Below are 19,370 nucleotides of genomic sequence, written 5' to 3' on the forward strand. Positions count from 1 at the left end.
GTGGAATTATATCAATATTGGGACTTTACTGTGAAGTGCAAAGGTTATCAAAAAGTCATCACAGAAATGAATGTTTGTCTGCTGTAGAATAAATGTTGCAGGGTGCACAAACAAAAATCATTTCAAATAAGAGCACGGAAAAATTTTATTTAAACAGAAATCTTTTTTTTGTTAAATGGATATGAAAGCAGTAACTTATGTGGAGCTATCAACATGCTAGACATTGCGCATTGTGCAGCCTGTAATGCCAGGTTTTTGCTTCTGAAGAGTTTGAATATCTCTGAGGACTGTAGGACTGCATAATTTACACAGTCGAATAACTTTGTCCACATGAGGAATCCTGTTAAGACAATCTATTTGGCTAGATATCTAATTATACCACATAAAAAGAGCATATATCTAAACACATGATTTAACAATAAAGTTTAGCATTTTCTCAAGTTATCACCACAGTTTGCATCCATGTGTATAAGTGCAGCAAAGACTGTTAAGAAAATAGAGAAGAATTGTGCAAAACAAAACATCCAACCATAATCAATGATTTAGGGATTTTGGAGCCAGATCTAGCATACAGAATGCTGTATCTCCTATGAATACATTCTTCTCCTCTCTTCTTAATCCTTTTCTGAATTAATTATGGCACGACATTATAAAGCAATGAATTTTCATATTCCTTTATGATGTTTTTTAGCCTATAATTTGTACGCTAAACTGTATTGTGTGACTTTATTGAATAAGTCATGGGGAATAGCAATTTCTCTTTCTTTTCCCCTTCCCTTTTTCCTCCTATTTGGGCCTTTATAGAATTTGCCCTGTAGCTTTCTCTTTCTGTTCTCCTTTCCAAATTGAAAAATTCTACTCTTTCCTCATGCAGAAGATGTTCCAGGCTGCTAGTATCTATTCTTGCAACCCTTGCCTGACAGAAATCGAGTCAGCAGAAATGATCAGGTATTTATAAAAAAAAAGTGCAGGGTAGTTTGACATTTTTGACAAGACAAGGAATAGGAACTAAAGACAAGGATATTGAAGTAATGTTACTAGAGTTAGGGAGGATAGCGTTACTAAGCAGACATAGATGCAGAAGAGATATAACTGAAGAATTAGTAGCTGTCCTTTACTAAGAGGATCAATGTGAAATAAACTGCACAATGAGTATTACTTTTGTAATTAAATATAATTGGCTAGAGTATATTGGCTGTTGTAAACCAAACAGTCATTGCAGTATGTGGTAATGAGCTGTAAATATGGCTTTGGGTGTGAAGATACAACAATAAAGGTAAGGAACAATAAGGTAGGAGAGGCTGTGTTGAATTTGAAAGATTTCTTCAGGTCTTTCGTTTCTCCCTTTTGTAGACACTAACCAATATTTCTAATGAACATCTATTTTCTTCAAGATTTATGTCGTTCCTCTGAGAAATAAAACACATCTGAACGTAATGTGCCGTATTTCTTTTCTTTTGCAGTTGCAGTAAATCCTTATTATACAGAGTAAGATTAAAAGTTACAGAAAATATTTTCATTATCAAAAGAATTTCAGTTGTTAAGCAAATCATTTGTTGTACAGGACATAGATCTTAACCATTATTACAGGAATTAGCAGTTACCGTGAACCTGATAATCTTTCTCATTATTACTATTAAACTTAGTTAACTTTGATGCCGATAAAATTCACACAGCTAAGTAAAAATGGAAATGGCTTTTCATTTTGTTAATATGAATTCCCAAGACAGAGTTTAATGTGACAGCTGTGTAGGTAGATATAAGATGTCGATTGAGAAGAAAAAAGAAATCTGATTGGTTACAAAGAAAAAGACAAAATTTTCTGTAGCATTAAAATGACACCTATTATGAAAGACATTTCCTGTCCTACAGAGTGAATTTAGATGAAGTGTATTAAGTGCCTCTTTGATGTAAGGAAACAACAAAAGGACAAATTTAAATGGGAGATGTCTTTCTGTCTGTCAGTCGGGCTCATGCAAAGTCACTGAGCCTAAGAACCTGAAATTTTGAGGCAAAGTCAGTAGAACGACTCTCATTTAGCTCTCGGTGGTAAGACTCTATCAGCCGTGCAAAATGGAATTAAATTGTGTTCCCCAGAGATTATGTAAAAGGAAGACATGACAGCAACTAAAGCAGTGAGATAAGGTTTTTGTATGGTTGATCTTAAGGATAAAAAAGGGAAGAACACCACAGTGGGAAAAGACCTAAAAGCAGAAAATTATAGCATATTTAAGCATGCTTCTTAATTAAGTACGGAAATTGGTGCCCAAAGCAGCAAAACATACTTCATGTTTTGTGTTCTTTACTTGTGTTACCTACCAGTACTCTCTGTTCGCCTTGTAGGCTCTGCTGGCTCTCCTGGAGGCTGTAGCAAAGCATAAAGTGATGATAGCTAAAAAAAAAATCAAGGATTCCTTCCGTTACCTCATTCTCCTTCTGCTTCACCTTAAAATAATTCATAATATGACCTTTTAAGAAAGATACTAAATTCTCTTAGATGTAAGTGAGATACACAGGGACTTTAAATTTACAGCTGGGCATTTGTCAGTGCAACATCCAACACAATTCTCTTTCATCAGCTGGTTGAATGATACTGGATTTGGTGAGTTACCTTCAAATACGGCATGTGTCCTCCGTATGAAATTACCAGCTCTGTAGTTCAGTGATTTTCAACAATTTTCAATTTCTGGCTCTAAAATTTTCCAGTGGAAGTGTGCGGACCCCTACAAAGCAAATTTAGCTGTCAGCTGCTCAGGCAATGGCTGCATTTTTATTTCTGGGCAAATACCTGATTTGGCAAATCCACAGACCAAGAGGCAGTCACTGACAGCAGGCTGAAGACAACAGCATTTTTAAAGGTTTCTTCAGGCATCAATCAATAATGTTAATGGTTGTTTTAATTGTTAAGAAGCATATTTGTGTGGCTAAAAGATGCAGAAGCTTAATCCAATATTAAACGTTTATCTTTTGGATCCACAGACAGTTTTTACTGAATTGAATAGTCCTCGAGTGCACTCAGCTAAGGATAAATTGTGTTTATTAAAAGTCTGTGCATATTTTTAATAATGAAGGAAAGTATAATGCCAGCCTAGAGTCATATTGATGATGATTTGTGATATAGAAAAAGAATGTGTGATATTGTTAAAAAGATTTATAGGGGCTTAGAGAAAAGGAGAGAGATAGTGCATGTGGATGCTGAAGGATCAAATGCGTGCTAGCTAACAAATGAGACAACATACTAAAACAAGTCTAGTGTTTGAAATAAAGTGTTTGAAAATAAGGTAGATATTTGGAATAATGTGTTATAATAGAGCGAGAAAATGAGGTAGCGTCATAAATACTTATAAGTAGTTCAAATAGAGTTTATTTTAGGCATTGTATCTGTGTTTAGAAGTTAAGAAATGAAGCTATTAAGAAAAATTTGTTCAATCATTGGAGTGATTGAATCAAGGGTTATTAAGCCTTGGAATGGGCTGCCCGGGGAAGTGTTTGAAGGCACCATCCCTGGAAGTATTTAAAAGATGGCTTGGCATAGTGCTTAGTGACATGGTTTAGTGATGTTTTTTTAACCAGAGTTAGGTTGATGGTTGGACTAGATGATCTGAAAGGTCCCTTCCAACCTAGACAATTCTATGATTTTAATGTCTGGGGACATTAAAACTGGGAAATTGAAGTACTGTTATACATTTACCTGTTCTGGAGATGTGTATATTTCTGCAATTTGTATGTCTCTAAGCAATAAAATGTTAGAGACAAATTATAAAATTTTATTTTATAAAGGTTATAAAAAAAATTTATTTGGTAAACTGACAAACCACGCTACAATAATTTGTGAGATGGACAGGACTAACCCTAAAATGCCATCAGATGTAATTTACATAACCAGAAGGTCATAAATAATAAACATAAAAATGATGTCCCAAGAATTAGTTTTAGGTGATCCTAAAAGACTATACCAATATGAATAATTAGGATGTAAATTAGGCTGAAAACCCCTGAATGTTTGATTAGTGATTTAGCACAAACTTAATCAGGTATCTTTATGCTACTTTGATGCTTTTGAATTAAAATAGACTTCAGACTCTTTCTCTTCCCCTGAGGCTTTTGTATGGCCTTTCCATTCTCCAGTGTCTAAGAGCATCATAAAAGGGACAGTTCCATCAGATTATCTCTGGATTTGAAAGACAGTCTCATAAATGGAAGCTGAAGCTAACCAAATGAATAATAAAGAAACTTTTTCACTATGGGAGATTCCATATTAGTATCAAATTGGTTCTTTGCTCTGTTAAAATGATGAGAAAGCATCAAAGAGGAAAGTGGTGTAGTTTGGTTGGCATTTATATGGTTGAAATGCCAGATTTTGTACTCTTGGCAGAAATCCAACAGAATATGAATGAGACCACCAAACATTTTTCACAAACGTAACCAAGTGTTTGCCAACCTATTTTCTCTCCTTCTTTTATTCTCCACTCACTACTAATTAGGACTAAATTTTTAGAGTAAAGATATAAACTGTATATATATATCACATTAATAAACTTATGAACTATCAGGTTTTCTTCCTTTTGGACTTTCTGTCTGGAATTAACAGTTATTAAATTTTCTATTAAAGTATGCTAATAAAAAATATCCAGAATTTACTAGTAAGCATTTTCATTTTGTGAAGTGTCTTTCATTCTGGACTTTACTGATCCAATCTTTTTTGGGTTGGTTTTTATTTTGGGCTTAGCAGTGTGTTTTTTGTTAATACTCCTGATCGGCATCTTGATTTTTGTAGTGTTAAATATTATGCTCTGTTACTGCTGATCGTTTTCTGAATAACCTTACACATTTTGATGATCACTGTCGTTTTCATCCTACTTTAAAACTGTTTTTCTTCATGTATCAAAACATTCAGAACCTTTTCAAAAGCACTAACTAAATAATATATGTTTTCAATTTCTATGAAAAGCATGTACCAGCTGGGAAAAGGAGCAGAAGAAGTTTAATATGTAAAAGTGAAATCATTCCAAATTTGAGAATACATAACTGGATTTACACAGAAAAAAAAAATTGCTATAGAGGGATACATTTATCAGAAAACATGACCATCTGAATTTAAAACATTTGCTAGCCATAGTTTATCTGAGTGCCACATTTCTCTCATCTTTTAAGAATAGTTTCATAATGCATAGTGAGGGAGATAAACAGGAATTAAAAAATTAGTACATCTTCTGATGCCATCTCGTTTTTTGCAGATGGATAATTGTCCAAGTAGCCACTTGCCAAAACTTTACATTCTGCATTGCTAGAGAAATATGGTACTGAAAAATATTATTTTCAGAGCTAGGACTGTTGCTTTCTTTTGTAGAATATCAGACTAATGTAAAGACATAACCTACAATGTTAGAAGAAGAAGCAAAAACTAATAACTTAAGGTATATATTCTGTGGTAAAAAGCTAATGGTTGCCTGGAAATCACAACTCTGTAAGACTGAATTTTTGCTTCAGCATCACAGAGCAGGTGAAATGCTCAGTGTTAGAGTGTGAAGTTATGAAGCTGATGTCATTGAAGCTAAAAGGCAACCAGTGTGGCTGAAAGCTCAACAATGAGGACTAAAGTTAGAAAGCAACGACTGAAGCAAAACCAGTGACAATGTGAGGGAAGCTTTGGGGGTAATGATGTGAGATTGCAAAAGAGAGGGAAAAAAATCAGCACAGTTCAGCTGGTTACAAATCTAAAATTCTCAGTTGTGGAGCAAACAGTTACTTTTGTGAGACTGTTCTTCCCGACGGTAAGAAAAGTGAATTAAACTCATGGTCTGGTAAGATTATAGGAGCTAGGTTACAGAATGGTTGTCTGCCAAATGGCTTTTTAGTGCATGGTTGGTTGGTTTGTTTCTTTCTCAGAAGCAACCAGGTAAGGGGAATAGCAAAGGACCACGTTATGTGCAATATCGTGTGAGATAATCAAGCAAATAAATTCCATTTAGAAAGCAGCCCAAAACCTCTGCAAAAAGCAGCACTGACCTGAGAGGCTCTGGTGAGTTACCCTCGCATCTCAGGGCTGGTTTTTTTTTTTCCCAGTGACTCAGTTAAACTAGTTTAGTAGCACAGGAGGTTTCCAGTCTCTTATGCTCATGAATCTGAATTTTAAGAGGCAAAATTTTTAGAAAGTAATTTTTGCCTTCCCTTCCAATTTACATAGTCTCATGGATTGCAGGGTCAGGTTTTTTCCCCAATATTTTGTGAATTTTTTTTTTTTAACATTTTGTCAAGTCCGGTAATAAGCTACTAGAAAACTTGAATATAACCATTTATTTGTAAGAGTGACCCTATGCATTATTCCTTACACGCATGTGTGAGAAAGCCATTTGGGCTACTAGTGTCTTTTTAATGAGTGTCTAATTTAAGACAGTAGGTAGATGTCTGCATCAAAGAGGTAGTGCTAGAACTTCTATTTCCTTGATGTTGCATATTGGGTGAGATGGGCATCTGCCTCCTTTCACCCTCAGCGTTCCCTTTGTTAATCCTGATCTGTGGTCTTAACACTCTGAGATCCAACAATTTCTGCTCAATATGCTGTCAATTTCAGAGAGTTAAAAGAGGCCTGGCTAAAAGTAATATTACGGCACAAAAAGTTGGTTCTATTTTACCTCAAACCAGGAAATTCTGTTATTCTTCATTTGACTTTTCTCATTCTATGTTTATGAAGTTTAGAAGTCTCAAATGTGAATCAGGCTACTAATCTCTGATGAAGTGTGATGATGCTAGTGTTGACATGTCTAAATCCTTTTGCTCAGGGTCAGCTTAATTGAAAGCGTATAACTGAATTTTCAGATGTCATTGAACATTTTGGTCTAATTTTGGATATTTCTAACAAAAAATGTTAATATGGATATTGATAGGATTAGTACAAGTATAATGTTACAGGATACAGATATTGGTTATGGATGTAGCATGTTTGAAGCATCTCCCGTGCATTATCTTTGTGTGTAAACAGAAACATCAAATTTCTTAAAGTTTGCAGTCTTCCTGTTACCTAGCCCTGGGGTAAGTAATGGTTAAAAATCCAACCTTATTCAAGAATCAGTTAAGTCTGGTGAAGTTTGTATTTCCTGAAATTGTGAGATTTTGCTCCCATGATGCACTCATGCTGCAGTATGGCATTCAGCCTCCTCTTCGGAACAGATGTTATGCACAGTAGTAACCATTCCCTTTTGTTGATACAGTTTCAAATAAACAATTAAGTGAATGGTTTAAGATCTTGCTAAATTAGTTAAAATGTTTTATCATTAGGTACTTGTTCACATTTGTAACAGTTATAATGAGACAATAAATCACTGGAAGTGACTGAGGACTTTGCCTCTGAGATGTTTCTCTGCTAAACTATTAAGCAATATGACACTAAAGAGGGAGCTCATGTCTTATCTAAAAGCAAAGGAAGATAAAGCAGTCCAACTGCTTCAGTTTGCATCGAATACCCAATGAATTGTGTGCAATAACACCACATGATTTCTTGTTCTTATAATTTTCATTTTATAAAATCCTTTACTACCAATACACAGAATATTGTAAAATATTGGGGAATGGCTGTTTCTGTAACTGTACAAAACTTGATGACTTGTCCTATAAAGCTTTTTGAAACTTCTTTCCTTTTTTGTCTAGAATGCACAAAGGAAAATCTTAGTACACATTTTTGCCAGAGGTGAGCGTATAGGTACAGTACAGATTGTGATATGCAATTTTTTATATAAACACTTTCTTTCATTTTATGAATTTGAAAACTTTAGTCTATAGATGTACCTTTGTGGCTTTCTGAGGTATCCACACATCTGCTGTTTTCCTTGACAATGGCGATACAGATGCTGCTATCACCATGGGCATGGTGCTCCTGAATGAAGCTGCTACTTCCAAAGGGGATGTTGGAAAAAGGAGAAGTAAGTTTTTTGGTATAACTAAGAGAATGTTTAGACAATTAGAAGACTTTGAGAAATGACAAATGAATATCTGATTAAGTTTTCAGGTCTCTACCTTAAAAGAATTTTTATATTTTGTGAGGTGGAGGAGAGTATAAAAGTTCTGTTGATAAAACTGCATTCACATGAAGTTCTAACAGTAAAAAAATCTTTTAAGCGTATTCAGCCAAGTATCTCTTCTACATAGTACTGCATAAATGCTTTTTGGCTCTTGAATTATATTGAAAGTAGGCGATGTAAAGAACATAAAGAATTGTTTTCACAATTAATTTAGGCATTTAAGATGATTAAGATGGCAACTTCCAAAGGAGTGTGAAAATTCTCTTACTTGGTACACTTTGCCAATATCACGTCTCCAGAGGAAGGTGAAAGCCAACAGTAGATGTAGTACAGCACATATCCTAATCTGTAACATCTAAAAATTCTTAGCCTGAAGTGCAAGTTTTATGTTTTTCTGAATGTTGTTGTCATTCAGAATATTTGCAGGATTCTTTGGCAATGAGTTGCATAAACACAGCATATGAGAGTACTTTATCCAGATTTAAACTTCCTAACTGTTATGTCGAACAAACTTTTACTGAGTATGACATAGGTTGAAACAAATATGTTCATTTTCCTTTGTACCTTTCATAATGTGTTTTTTCATATCCCTTGCCACTTTTTTTTTTTCTCGTATAAAGTGTTTACCTTTGAAAGATACCAGACTTCCTACGCTGCTTCCCCTTTCTTTCTAGATCAGTTCTTTAGCTTCTTCTATGACATACACATTGTTGCAGATAGGGCTGGCAAACTGATTTCTGTAAAAGCATCCTATAATTCTTCATAATAGCTGGTTGAATGTTTGCTAGAGATCTCTATACTGATTTGAGGGTCTTCTTCGTTGAGCTATAGATGTATAATTTAATTCTGAATATTTTTACAGTATGTAGCTTTAATACTGATATGAAAGAGACAGTGACATGAGTTTAACTGGAATATGATCTTAGGTCATGATTGAGATCTGGGTCCGTGAACATGGACACAGTGAAATGACAGTGGGCTGCAGTACAAATTCAAACTCTCTTCTGCTTGTGGCCAATACGTGAATGCTTTCCATGTACCCGCCTTGCACTTTGCAAGTTATTCATCCATGCTTTGAAATCATATTTGTGCGTGGTGATTTCTTTATAATGAAGTGTGTTTATAAGATTTGTACATCGCTAGTTTTCTTGAAATAACTGCAGAAATTTTATATTTCAATTGACGTATGTCAGTTTCCACATGGGCGGATTTAATGAAAAAATGCGACATTGTCAGTTTGCCTGGCTTCATGGTTGCTCATCCTTTGCTCAAAGCCAGCACACTTTTGAAGCATGAATATTGCAATTAAAAAGCAAAGGTTTGGCTAGAGTGTGAATAGTATAAGAAGAGAAGCTTTTAAAATCAAAGTAGTTCACTAGAACCAAAACATTCTCTAATGTAGATGAGCTGCATCTCAATTATATGCATCAGCTTGTAGTGTGTTACCTTTTATTTTTATTTATTTGCATGCAATTGAGCGAGCTATCATGACCAAAAAGATTTTATGCTATTATTACGCAGCGTGCCAACTGGTGTTCCAAATTTTATTTGTTAATTTAAGCATTTACGTTGCTAATTCATTCTTTGCCTGAAAACGCTCAAAGTGCTTGCATCTGGATGCTATCAGAAGGTTCTGCATCATTGTTATTTATGTTCGAAACCTAATGATTTATATTGCTATCAAGTTCAGGTAAAAAGTAGTTTGGCTACCAGCCTTGGAACTTAAAACAGTGAGATGTTTTAGCCACTAAGAACTAGATAAAGTAGTTACTAAACTGCCTTTGCTGTTAATTCAGCCATTAGATGGTTGGCTAGAGACGTGGTGCTGGGATCATGGGATCAATATCAAGGGATATTTTTCTAAATGTAATTTGTTTTCTAAAAAGAATAAGCAAATACCTTAAATTGCATTGCTCGATATGTATAATTTACAGGGTTATTAAATCCATTATCAGCAGTAAGGTGTTTGCACCCACATACATTTGAGTTGCAAATTGCTGCTCTTTTTTCTTGAAAATACATTCACACTGACAAGTTATTTTTCCTTTATTACCATAAATATTGTTTCCATTTGTGTTTGAAATCCTGACAGAAGATAGTGGGCATCAGTAGTCAAGGCAGTAGCATTTTTGTATTTAACTGTGTCAAAATTCTCCATAAATGATTGACATAAATAATATTCTATGTAGAGATTCCAGTTTTAAATCTTTTATGTGCTAATAAACAAAGTTATTTTCTTTCCAGTAATATGTCTGGTAGGCCTGGGTCTGGTGGTCTTTTTCTTCAGCTTCCTGTTGTCAATATTCCGCTCCAAATACCATGGCTACCCATACAGGTAATCTCTCACTAAGTTCTCATCTTATAGATTTTAATAGATTTCTGAAAGTTAAAGATTGTTTACCTGAAAGCTATTCTTAAATTTTTACCACTGAAGTCTATGGGAGCTGGAAGAAGCAGGAAGAAAGGTGACTAATTCAAGCAAAACAAAAAGAGGTGGAAATCTAACAGGCTAGTTAAATTTCTGCTAGAAATCTAGCAGACTAGTTAAATGGGTGTGAGCACAGACATGTGGCATACACGGTGCCCCTTGAAAAATGCAGAAGAAAATGTGTGCTTGAGTTTATAAACCTTTATTAGATATTTCTTTGTGTATCTTCATAACTAAGATGTACATAAGACAAGGCACAAAACCACCAAACCAGTGTACAGTGCTAAGCTACGATTTATCCCTAAAAGTACCTTCTTCTTTTATCAACCACACCAGAGAGGAAAGAAAGGGTTATACTCTTAATTATATATACAACTGTCAATTAAACAGCAGAAAAATAGTAAAGAAAATACAGTTCTTGTCTTTTGTAGGTAGATGCTTTCAGGTGGGAGGTCACCTACAGAGGTAGTCTAGAATTCTGATTCATGTCATCTTTCTGATCTGTTTTATGTACATTTTTAGTAGCCTGTCAGGAACTGTTGGCCCATAGCATTTTCTTGTGACCCTGGTACCATTTTCAGATATACATGAAGAAGCCGAGCTAGAGGAAAAGGAAAGGTGCAGTTAAGCAAATCTTCAGTACTATAGTAATGATGGACCAGGCTACTGAGGTAAAAGCAATACAGTGACATTTCCCAAGTCATCAAGTTTGTGGAATAAAACAGAGACCTGTTGATTTTTCTCTCCCAAAGCTGTTTTGGAGGAAGGTGAAATATTTTCAATAGGGAAGAGTCCTTTTCCTGTTGTTCTATTCTCAAGGACTAACAATTTTGGTCCATTGACTTTTGATGCTATTTGAAACTGTCCTGTTCTTCCCATTGCTTCAGTCTTTGCTCCTTTTTAACTTTTTTTTTTTTTTTTTCCTGTAGAGATCTATACTTATATGCATCTGTATACAAATACATATGTATACAGTTAACAAAATCTTAACACGCTATGCAAGGCTTTACAATAGCAATAATAAATGAGTGCTGTTTTTCTCCCTCTAGTTGGCCACAGTGCATTTAAAAAGATGAGCTTTTCCTTATTTCCCATGAAATCGATTTCTATAAACTGGAATAATAATCCTTGACAGTCTACATGACTGTTACCCTGTATGAAAGAGTAAGTGGATGACGTGTGTGTCGCAATGTAGATATAGTCACATTTTCTGAAAGATCTGGCATGATGAACTGTCACTAATACATACCTAAGGGAAACATTAGTACAACAGATTCAGAAAGTTACATTTTAAAGTAATTAGGGAATGAAAGAACTGCATCTATTAATATTAACAGTTCTATCATGTTTACAGCCACTGTTCATGAATCACATGAGGCATACTACAGTTTTTCTCAGATACTTAGTGTCGATATCTATGACTAGGTCTTGTGATTAGCACAGCAGCCAGCTTTATATTCTGTATTGTGTTCCACTAGTAAGGATTCAGCCTTGCAAAGTCAACTTAACTCTAACATTTGAGCTAATACAGAAAATTTTTCTATTAGATTTTGCTGCAAGACTTTAGAACTATTTTCTGTTTACTGAGCTTGCTCTCTTTATGCAGATTAATTGACATTTAGTTTAAATCACCTTAGATTAATTTTAGCATTTAATAACATCAAAATCAAGACAAGGAAACTCTTCCCCTTGCGATATGCACAGAAGCTGTGCTCCTGTTTTTTACTCATTTCTGCTAAGGAAAGAGGTCTGTAAAGGGCCCAAGAATATTATATTGCAAGATTTTGACAGTATGGAGTTAGTAGTTTGCCATCTGGGAATGTATGTACACCCTTTCAGCATCCTCTCTGGAGTATACCCACCTTCTAGCTCAACTGACTTGGGGTGAAAGACAGGATCCAGTTTTCCCAAGTGTGAAATATTCTTACTTCTCATTAAGTGCTTAAGTGTTAAACTTAAAAGAAGAAATTATGAGCTTGATCTGTAGCTCATAAACTCACTTGAGAAGCACTGCCAAAGATTGTCAACTCATGAACTGAGCTGACTTGCATTTTCTCATAACAAGTTTACTAAAATGAAAAATACTGTTGCTGTTGTGTTTCTTGCCATACAATCTAACAGCTACTAAAGAAAACCTGACAGTTGTACTAGTTTCATTTTTAGTTCTTTCATCTTAGGAATGTTCTTATCACCTGTTAACAACATGCTTATATGACTGTGCCAATTTCCAGAACTTGCATGGCTTCTGTGGATGTTTGTACTCGGGTTCTTTGACTGTTGGATGATACTTTGGATGTCTGAGGTTAAGCAGTGCCTTGAGAATATGACTGCGCTCTTTGAGTTGACAATGCCTACACATTACCTCTGATGCTATTGCAGACCTAATTGCTCAGGTCTGCTACATATCTGGCTTAATTGTAAGCTTTAAGAATCTTAATTTAAGTAATGCAGGGGGTTTTCCCTCTTTTCTTGCTAATCTGTTTGCTGTAAATTTTGGGTGGGTTGGATTATATTTCTTTCCTCCCCCCGCAATTGAACCTGTATTTAGTGAAATATCAGACATCTTTTCTTTGGAATATCTAGCAGAAGTTGGAGCCCTATCTACTCCTCTGTTAGTACCCATGCTAAGAATAAAGGACATCGAGAACGGAGGGGTGGGGAGGGAAACAGGAAGAGAAATTCTGAATTCTATTAAAAGTTTAAGTTCAAGAAATTTAATTTGATATGCAATGCATGTGGGGAAAAAAGTGCACCTGTTAGTATGCTAAAGCTAGTGAAGAAAGACATAAAAGAAATCCAGGATAGTGCTGAAAAGAATGATTCATCACAATCCTGTTAAAATGAGATAGTGCTGCATCATGTTGTTACTATGGAGGAATTATTAGATCCGTAAACCAAATTCCGTCGTAAGGAGCTAAGTAGATTCAATATTGTAACTTAGTAATCAGTAGTAACCATCAAGAAAATGTAAAAAAGAATGAACCCTGTGGATGCATAAGTACCTGAGAAACATTTAATAGCTGGCTAAGTGGTATGCAGTTTTCTTTGGGTTTTTTGTAATCCTGCTGCTTCTGCAGATTAAGCCAGATTTTACAGGTTTACCTGGACTGTCTTAGATTCTTCGTGTTTTGGGAATAAATTAATCATTCAATCTTAAATCCTCAGTCAATGCAAAATTACTGGAAGCCATCATGAGAACTGATCCTTTTGCTTTGCTATTACCAAATTTCATTTGCTGGTTTCCCAAATGTGTAATTTACTTATATGGTTCTTTCCAGTGTAAAATCTTTCAGATTTCTGTCAGTCCCTTGGGGAGCTGTTGTGTTATTTCTGTTGTGTTATTGTAAATAAACATACTATTCCTTTCCAGTGTAAAATCTTTCAGGTTTCTGTCAGTCCATTGGGGAGCTCTGACCCCATTTCCTGTTGTGTTATTGTAAATAAACATACTATTGATTCTTTGACACTTCAGTGATCTCAACCGTGGCATCTTCATGACAATGCCATAGTGTTTCTTCAGAGAAGCCTTTTTGGTTTATGTGCATATTTCTTAAAAATTTAATTAAGTGGATGTGTGGAACACTAAGGAGGGCCAAGTATATAAACTCTGTTATTTTCTCTTTCTGCCTTTACTTTCATGTCCTGCATTTTAAGTTCAGTCATACATGCCGATATGCATTAATCTTTTTGTCTGAATTCCATGGGATCTTTCAAGGAGTTCTGTGTCTCATCAATGGATCCCAGCGTAGATATATCTTAAGATGTGAAATATGTCTGTCTTTTTACTTTCACTGGTTGTAGATTTCACCTTGAAACTCTCAGTCTTTATGTGATAAATTGTCCTCAGGCTAGGAAAGCTTTCCTTTAACAATACTGACAACAACGCATACTAATAATCTATCAGAAAAAAAGCAAGAATATTTATGTTGGCATGCCTAAAGCAACAGTTAAAGAGAACTGAAATTGTTTTAATGTTATATGCACAATCTCAAGCATCAACTTCACTGTCCTACTTAAACAAAAAAAAGTCAAATATACTAAATTGTTTCTGTTCTCTGGCACTGAACAACCAAATAAGTCCTCTGCGAAACAGTATGCATCGATTAAAAATTGAAACAATAACACAACCTGCTGTTCATCCTCTTTCTTTCCAGTGACCTCCATGTAGCGAAAATAAATCAAAACAGAGGTGAATAAACATAACGCAGGAGTCAAAAACTGCAGAAAGACTGTTATTTCCTTTTCTAGTGTGCATAAATAAAAGCACTGGGAATGCTGTTATTTCTTTGACCCTGGTAATGCCATTGTCATTGTTAATTTCTGTGACAAACAGACAAGTGTCCAGAGGAGTGCTAGATAACAGCACAGGTCTAAAAGTGTGCTCTTTAGAGGGCATGTATGTAGGAAGGGAGAGCAACATTTTGTTTGCATTTTTTTCATCCATTTCAGACATTTTCCTATTAAGTTTTTAGTTCTTCTGTTCACAGAATTTTCTTCTGAAGGCTAGGATTGGGGAAAAAATGGTTTAATTAATAAGCTGGTAAAATAGCCTTATACAGTAAAGTGTTGGAATGGAAGAGGTGATGCAAAATGGAGGTCGTTATGAAGGTTACTTACTGACTGAACACAATTGTGATGGATGAGCCAGCATGTAACAAATCTCTCTGCTAGAGCCATTTTTACCATGGCAGGGCTTTTTTCATGCCTGTACTAATCCACCTTTTTTATGGGAACTCGATGAAATTTTTTTTGCTAAAACTTTCATTTTAATTGCTGTCATTAACTATTGAAAGATAATGCAATAATTTTATTTTACACTGTAGAGCATTTTCATCTTTATAATGCTTTCTGGATAAGACAAAAGTGTTGATATATCCAAGAGAATCTTTTTTGGAAGCCTTCTCACCTCAGTATTTAAAGTGAATAAGTGATATATTAAGCATCAGACAGTCAGTGATTGAGCAATAAAATTTCATTATATCAACAGTCTCAGCTAATACACATGGGAATGACAGAGAGACTATTCTTAACTATAAACCAAAAGCATGAATTCTAAGTTAGCTTTGCTAGTCAGGAAAGAGCTTGGAGGGTTCTCTGGAAACCTCACTTTAGGCAGTTACTGTCCAAAAAGTACACAGAATATTAAAAAGATAGAGGAATGATGGTAAGAACAAAACAGAAGAGATCAGTACACTAGCACAGTAGTGTGTTACTGGGAATGTTAGGAATGTAAATATTTGTCACACTGTTTCAGACAGACAAAAGTCTTATCCACTGTTTTATCTTTTTTTTTAGCTTTGGTTGAAACTTATTAACTGCTCTGTGTTGTCTTTTCTGCTTTGTTTTCTGGATGAAACTTTTAGCACAGTGTCATTGTCTTTGACACTTCCAATTGTCCTTTCAGGTGTACATTTGCTGTTGTTTTAATCTGAATTTAAATGATGTGAACACCTGAAAATTCAGTTTTCATATAAGGTTTCATTAACTAGCTTTCATTAAGTAGCTTTTAAAATAATTTTTTGGTAACTGCAGTTGAGTGTTTCATTTTCAGATTATCCTTTATAGCCATTGTATTTGGGTATTATTGAAAATAGTAATGTGAAGAGTATTTAGTTAAAGCATCAAAAATAATCAGCCTTTAGAGCTATGTATTGGTGGAATGGAAAAATACATATTCTGTATTGATCAGCAGAGAAAATGAACTAAGCTGCAAGAAAGCACGATAAATAAAAGATGCCTTATGTTCATCAAAAAAACATAAATGTTAAGTCAGACGTGAAGTATTCATTCATTGCTTAGAGAAAAAGAGTCAATGCAACAAGAACAGACAAATTGTAAGATGCCCCAGAGCTTGAGAATTCCTTGCATTCACTATATACACCATATAAGAGGTGCCTACCCTCCCTGTCATTAAATTAGTTTCAGTAAAGAAATCCTGTATAATATCGAGCAATTGAAATTACATGCAAGTGAATGAAATGGAATAGTTATTTCTTGGAATTATACCAGTAAAATATTAGTAAGGCGAACAAATAGTATTTGCAAACATATAAAATTAAGTTTATTAATAAACATGAGCACTACTAACAAATGTTCAGCTGCTTCATGTTGACTTCATGCACAATTAAATCGATTCACCTAAAGTTTATGAACTGGTAAATCCACTCCTGGTAAACACCAAGATTCACATCCAGGTCTGTAGTGCTCAGCAAAATAGGTTACTTTCTTCAAAATGGCAGAAATTAGGATTATTTTTAAAGACAGGAAAACAATAATACACAGTTGTCAAAACAAAGCATCTTAAATTTAACATTTTATGTACTACTACTCTTGACGTGGCTGGGCACCGTGTTCTCCAGGAAGCAGCTGCCCGTTGAGATGGAAGGCAGAGCAGCTCAGTCTCTCTGCTCATCCAAGAACATGCTGAATTCATAAATATCCACAGACCTCCACGTTCCTCTCGGTGCAAAATGTCCACATTCAGGGCCAGATTCTAGTTCTTTAAAGAACAGAAGGTCTGAATACCAGGTGTCTGGCCCCGTAGCAGATCTCTTAAGAAGGGTGTGCTTCTTCCTCTGGCAAACAGTGTGCATGCTCTTCTATGGGCAGGACCTGTCTTCTGCGATTGCCACCATTAAGCACGGCTCTTTTTGCTATGGCTTATGGCTTTCCTTTAACTCTTATAATTTACCATTTACTCCTACCTATTCTATCCATTTCCAGTTAGTTACTGTCTGGAAGGGCACAGTTTGCCTGTCCTCTCCTGTTCTGTTTTCTCCTACTTTGCGCAAGGGGACATGGTTTCTTTTGTTTCTTTTTTCTTTTTGCGGATCTACCCCAACAGATGTTGTCCAATTTGTTATTCTAGATTTTTCAGAAGCCCTTTCCCCCCCATCCCCTTCTTTTTGGCTGCTCTCTAGTTTATGATTTTTTTATGGTGTTTTGGCTTTTCGTGGGTTTCTGCCTTAGGCTTTTTTCTTCTTTGTGTATCTAGCTTCTTAAACTTGTTTTACAACTTCCATATAACTTTCAGTGTTTACATTCTATTCTATATCATGTCTCTTAGTGCTAAAGATGCAGTTTGCTTGCAGGCAGAAAGTAAGGAACAATAGATATGATAGTGGCATATTTAACCAAAACACTGCCATATTTCTATTTCCTACTTTTATATCATTCAGCCTTTTACCCTTCCTGGGACTATCAATGCCACCGGCCTGATTATTGTAACCTTCATCCCTTCCCACTCTTTCCCAGACACTTTTTCAGTACCAGTTCTCTCCTTTCTCTTCTCTTCTTTTGGTTTCTTCTTTCCTATACATCACCTTATACAGCTGCCCTAGATCTGGGTTATCTTTTTCAGGCTGATGTGCTCAGCAGTCTCTTCTCCACTCAGCACCCTACAATTCACCTCTTCATGCCGTTGTTCTTGCTTGCTTTTCCCTTTCAACAATCACTTCACCCTCCAGCACCCAGGCAGTAGCCATCTGTTTTGCCTTGGTTTGTATGTCTTGCCTAATGAGCTTGTCAACTTGTTACAGCAGGGAACATCTTTATGCTGGTACAGTCTTTAAGCTTATGGCACTTGTATTTATGTTTTGTAATGATTAATTAATTACACCATCAATGGAAAACTGATGGAACTACTACAACACATGTATGCTAGAGCATGCTGCGTATCTATAAGGAGATGAAAGATCTTTCATGCAAAGCTAAAGGTCGTGAAGAAGCCCTTCCATTCAGTAGTTCATTGGTTTTGGTTTTGTACAGTTAGCTCAGTCTATAGTCATGCACAAGTCTTTCTCTCTGGGTTCCCATTTTCCAGTTCATGAGATACCTCTTCTTTGGTAAAGTACTTAGAAAGCTGTGACACACAATATATATCTACTTTTTTAAAAATACTAAGTTTTGTTCCAGGGGTAACAAAACAGCAATGTCATCTGCAACTTCTTAATTTATTCAAATATTAACAATTTAAGACCTAGCAACCCCACAGAGCCTTGCCAGGTCCTCTGTACCCACCCCAATATAGGGCGAGTTCAGCAGTAAAGGAAGAATGTTTTAAATAAATCTGAAACATCTTCTGGGAGAGGTAGTTCTCACTATAAGTAGTAAGAGCAGATGCAGAACTTGATTAAAAAGAACAGATGTTTGGAGTGCACTTTGCTTTTTAATTTTTTTAAATAGACAAATTGAGTTTCAGTCACTCAAGTTTTATTTGATAACTTTCATGCTTGCTTAGTAATTACTAAATGGGATATAAAAACTTAAGAGATTATTACACAAATGTCAAATGACTTTTCAAATGAATGTTTTGAAGTCCTTGTTTATTCTTTTCAAATAATCGTGATGCTATGTTTTATATGCATTTTTCAGCATTTAATCATGTTTTCTTTCTTTTCAGCTTCTTAATTAAATGAATTCAAGTGGGATTCATTTAGAGCTGCTTACCATGAAGATAAGCTATAACTGATATTATCTGCCCACCAATGTTACATGTATTCAAGAATCTTTTGTTGGTTCATCTGTTTTTGTGATAATTTATATAGTATGCTGCTAGAGAAACGAATGCAGTTTTATGCAATGAATGCGTAATTTATAGAAACATACATTAATCACCTCATTTGGAAGTGCTAAGAACTATGAATATAGTGTGCTCAAGAATTTAAATAAATTTCATTATAATGGACTTCTGTTTAAGGCTTCTTCATTAACTTTAGTACATGAATCCAAAGGATCTTGCCACGACTTTTCACCTGAAGTTTGTTACAAGGTTTAGAGAGGTCTTTGAGAACTGAACAAAATATCATTGGTTCTTTAAGTACTATTAAGACAAATACCATGGTGAAAACTAATGACTACATGGACCTTGCCATCACTTTGCTTTGAAACTGTTTATGTATATGTAGTTTCTGGTCATCTCAGAT

At 35.2% G+C, this 19,370-nt stretch overlaps 1 protein-coding gene across 1 annotated transcript in view; it reads left to right on the forward strand.

Moving 5' to 3' along the window:
* TUSC3 (tumor suppressor candidate 3) overlaps positions 1 to 19,132 on the forward strand; it is a 123,415-nt gene extending 104,283 nt beyond the window's left edge. The window contains exons 8-10 of the mRNA XM_014945492.1: positions 7,845 to 7,919; positions 10,263 to 10,353; positions 18,848 to 19,132. Of these exons, the coding sequence (XP_014800978.1) occupies positions 7,845 to 7,919; positions 10,263 to 10,353; positions 18,848 to 18,863 (182 nt within the window). The 3' untranslated portion in view covers positions 18,864 to 19,132. The remainder of the gene's footprint in view (positions 1 to 7,844; positions 7,920 to 10,262; positions 10,354 to 18,847) is intronic.
* The last annotated feature ends 238 nt before the right edge of the window (positions 19,133 to 19,370 follow it).

This window comes from Calidris pugnax, unplaced genomic scaffold (genome assembly GCF_001431845.1).
Source record: "Calidris pugnax isolate Ruff unplaced genomic scaffold, ASM143184v1 scaffold58, whole genome shotgun sequence".
Taxonomy (NCBI): domain Eukaryota; kingdom Metazoa; phylum Chordata; class Aves; order Charadriiformes; family Scolopacidae; genus Calidris; species Calidris pugnax.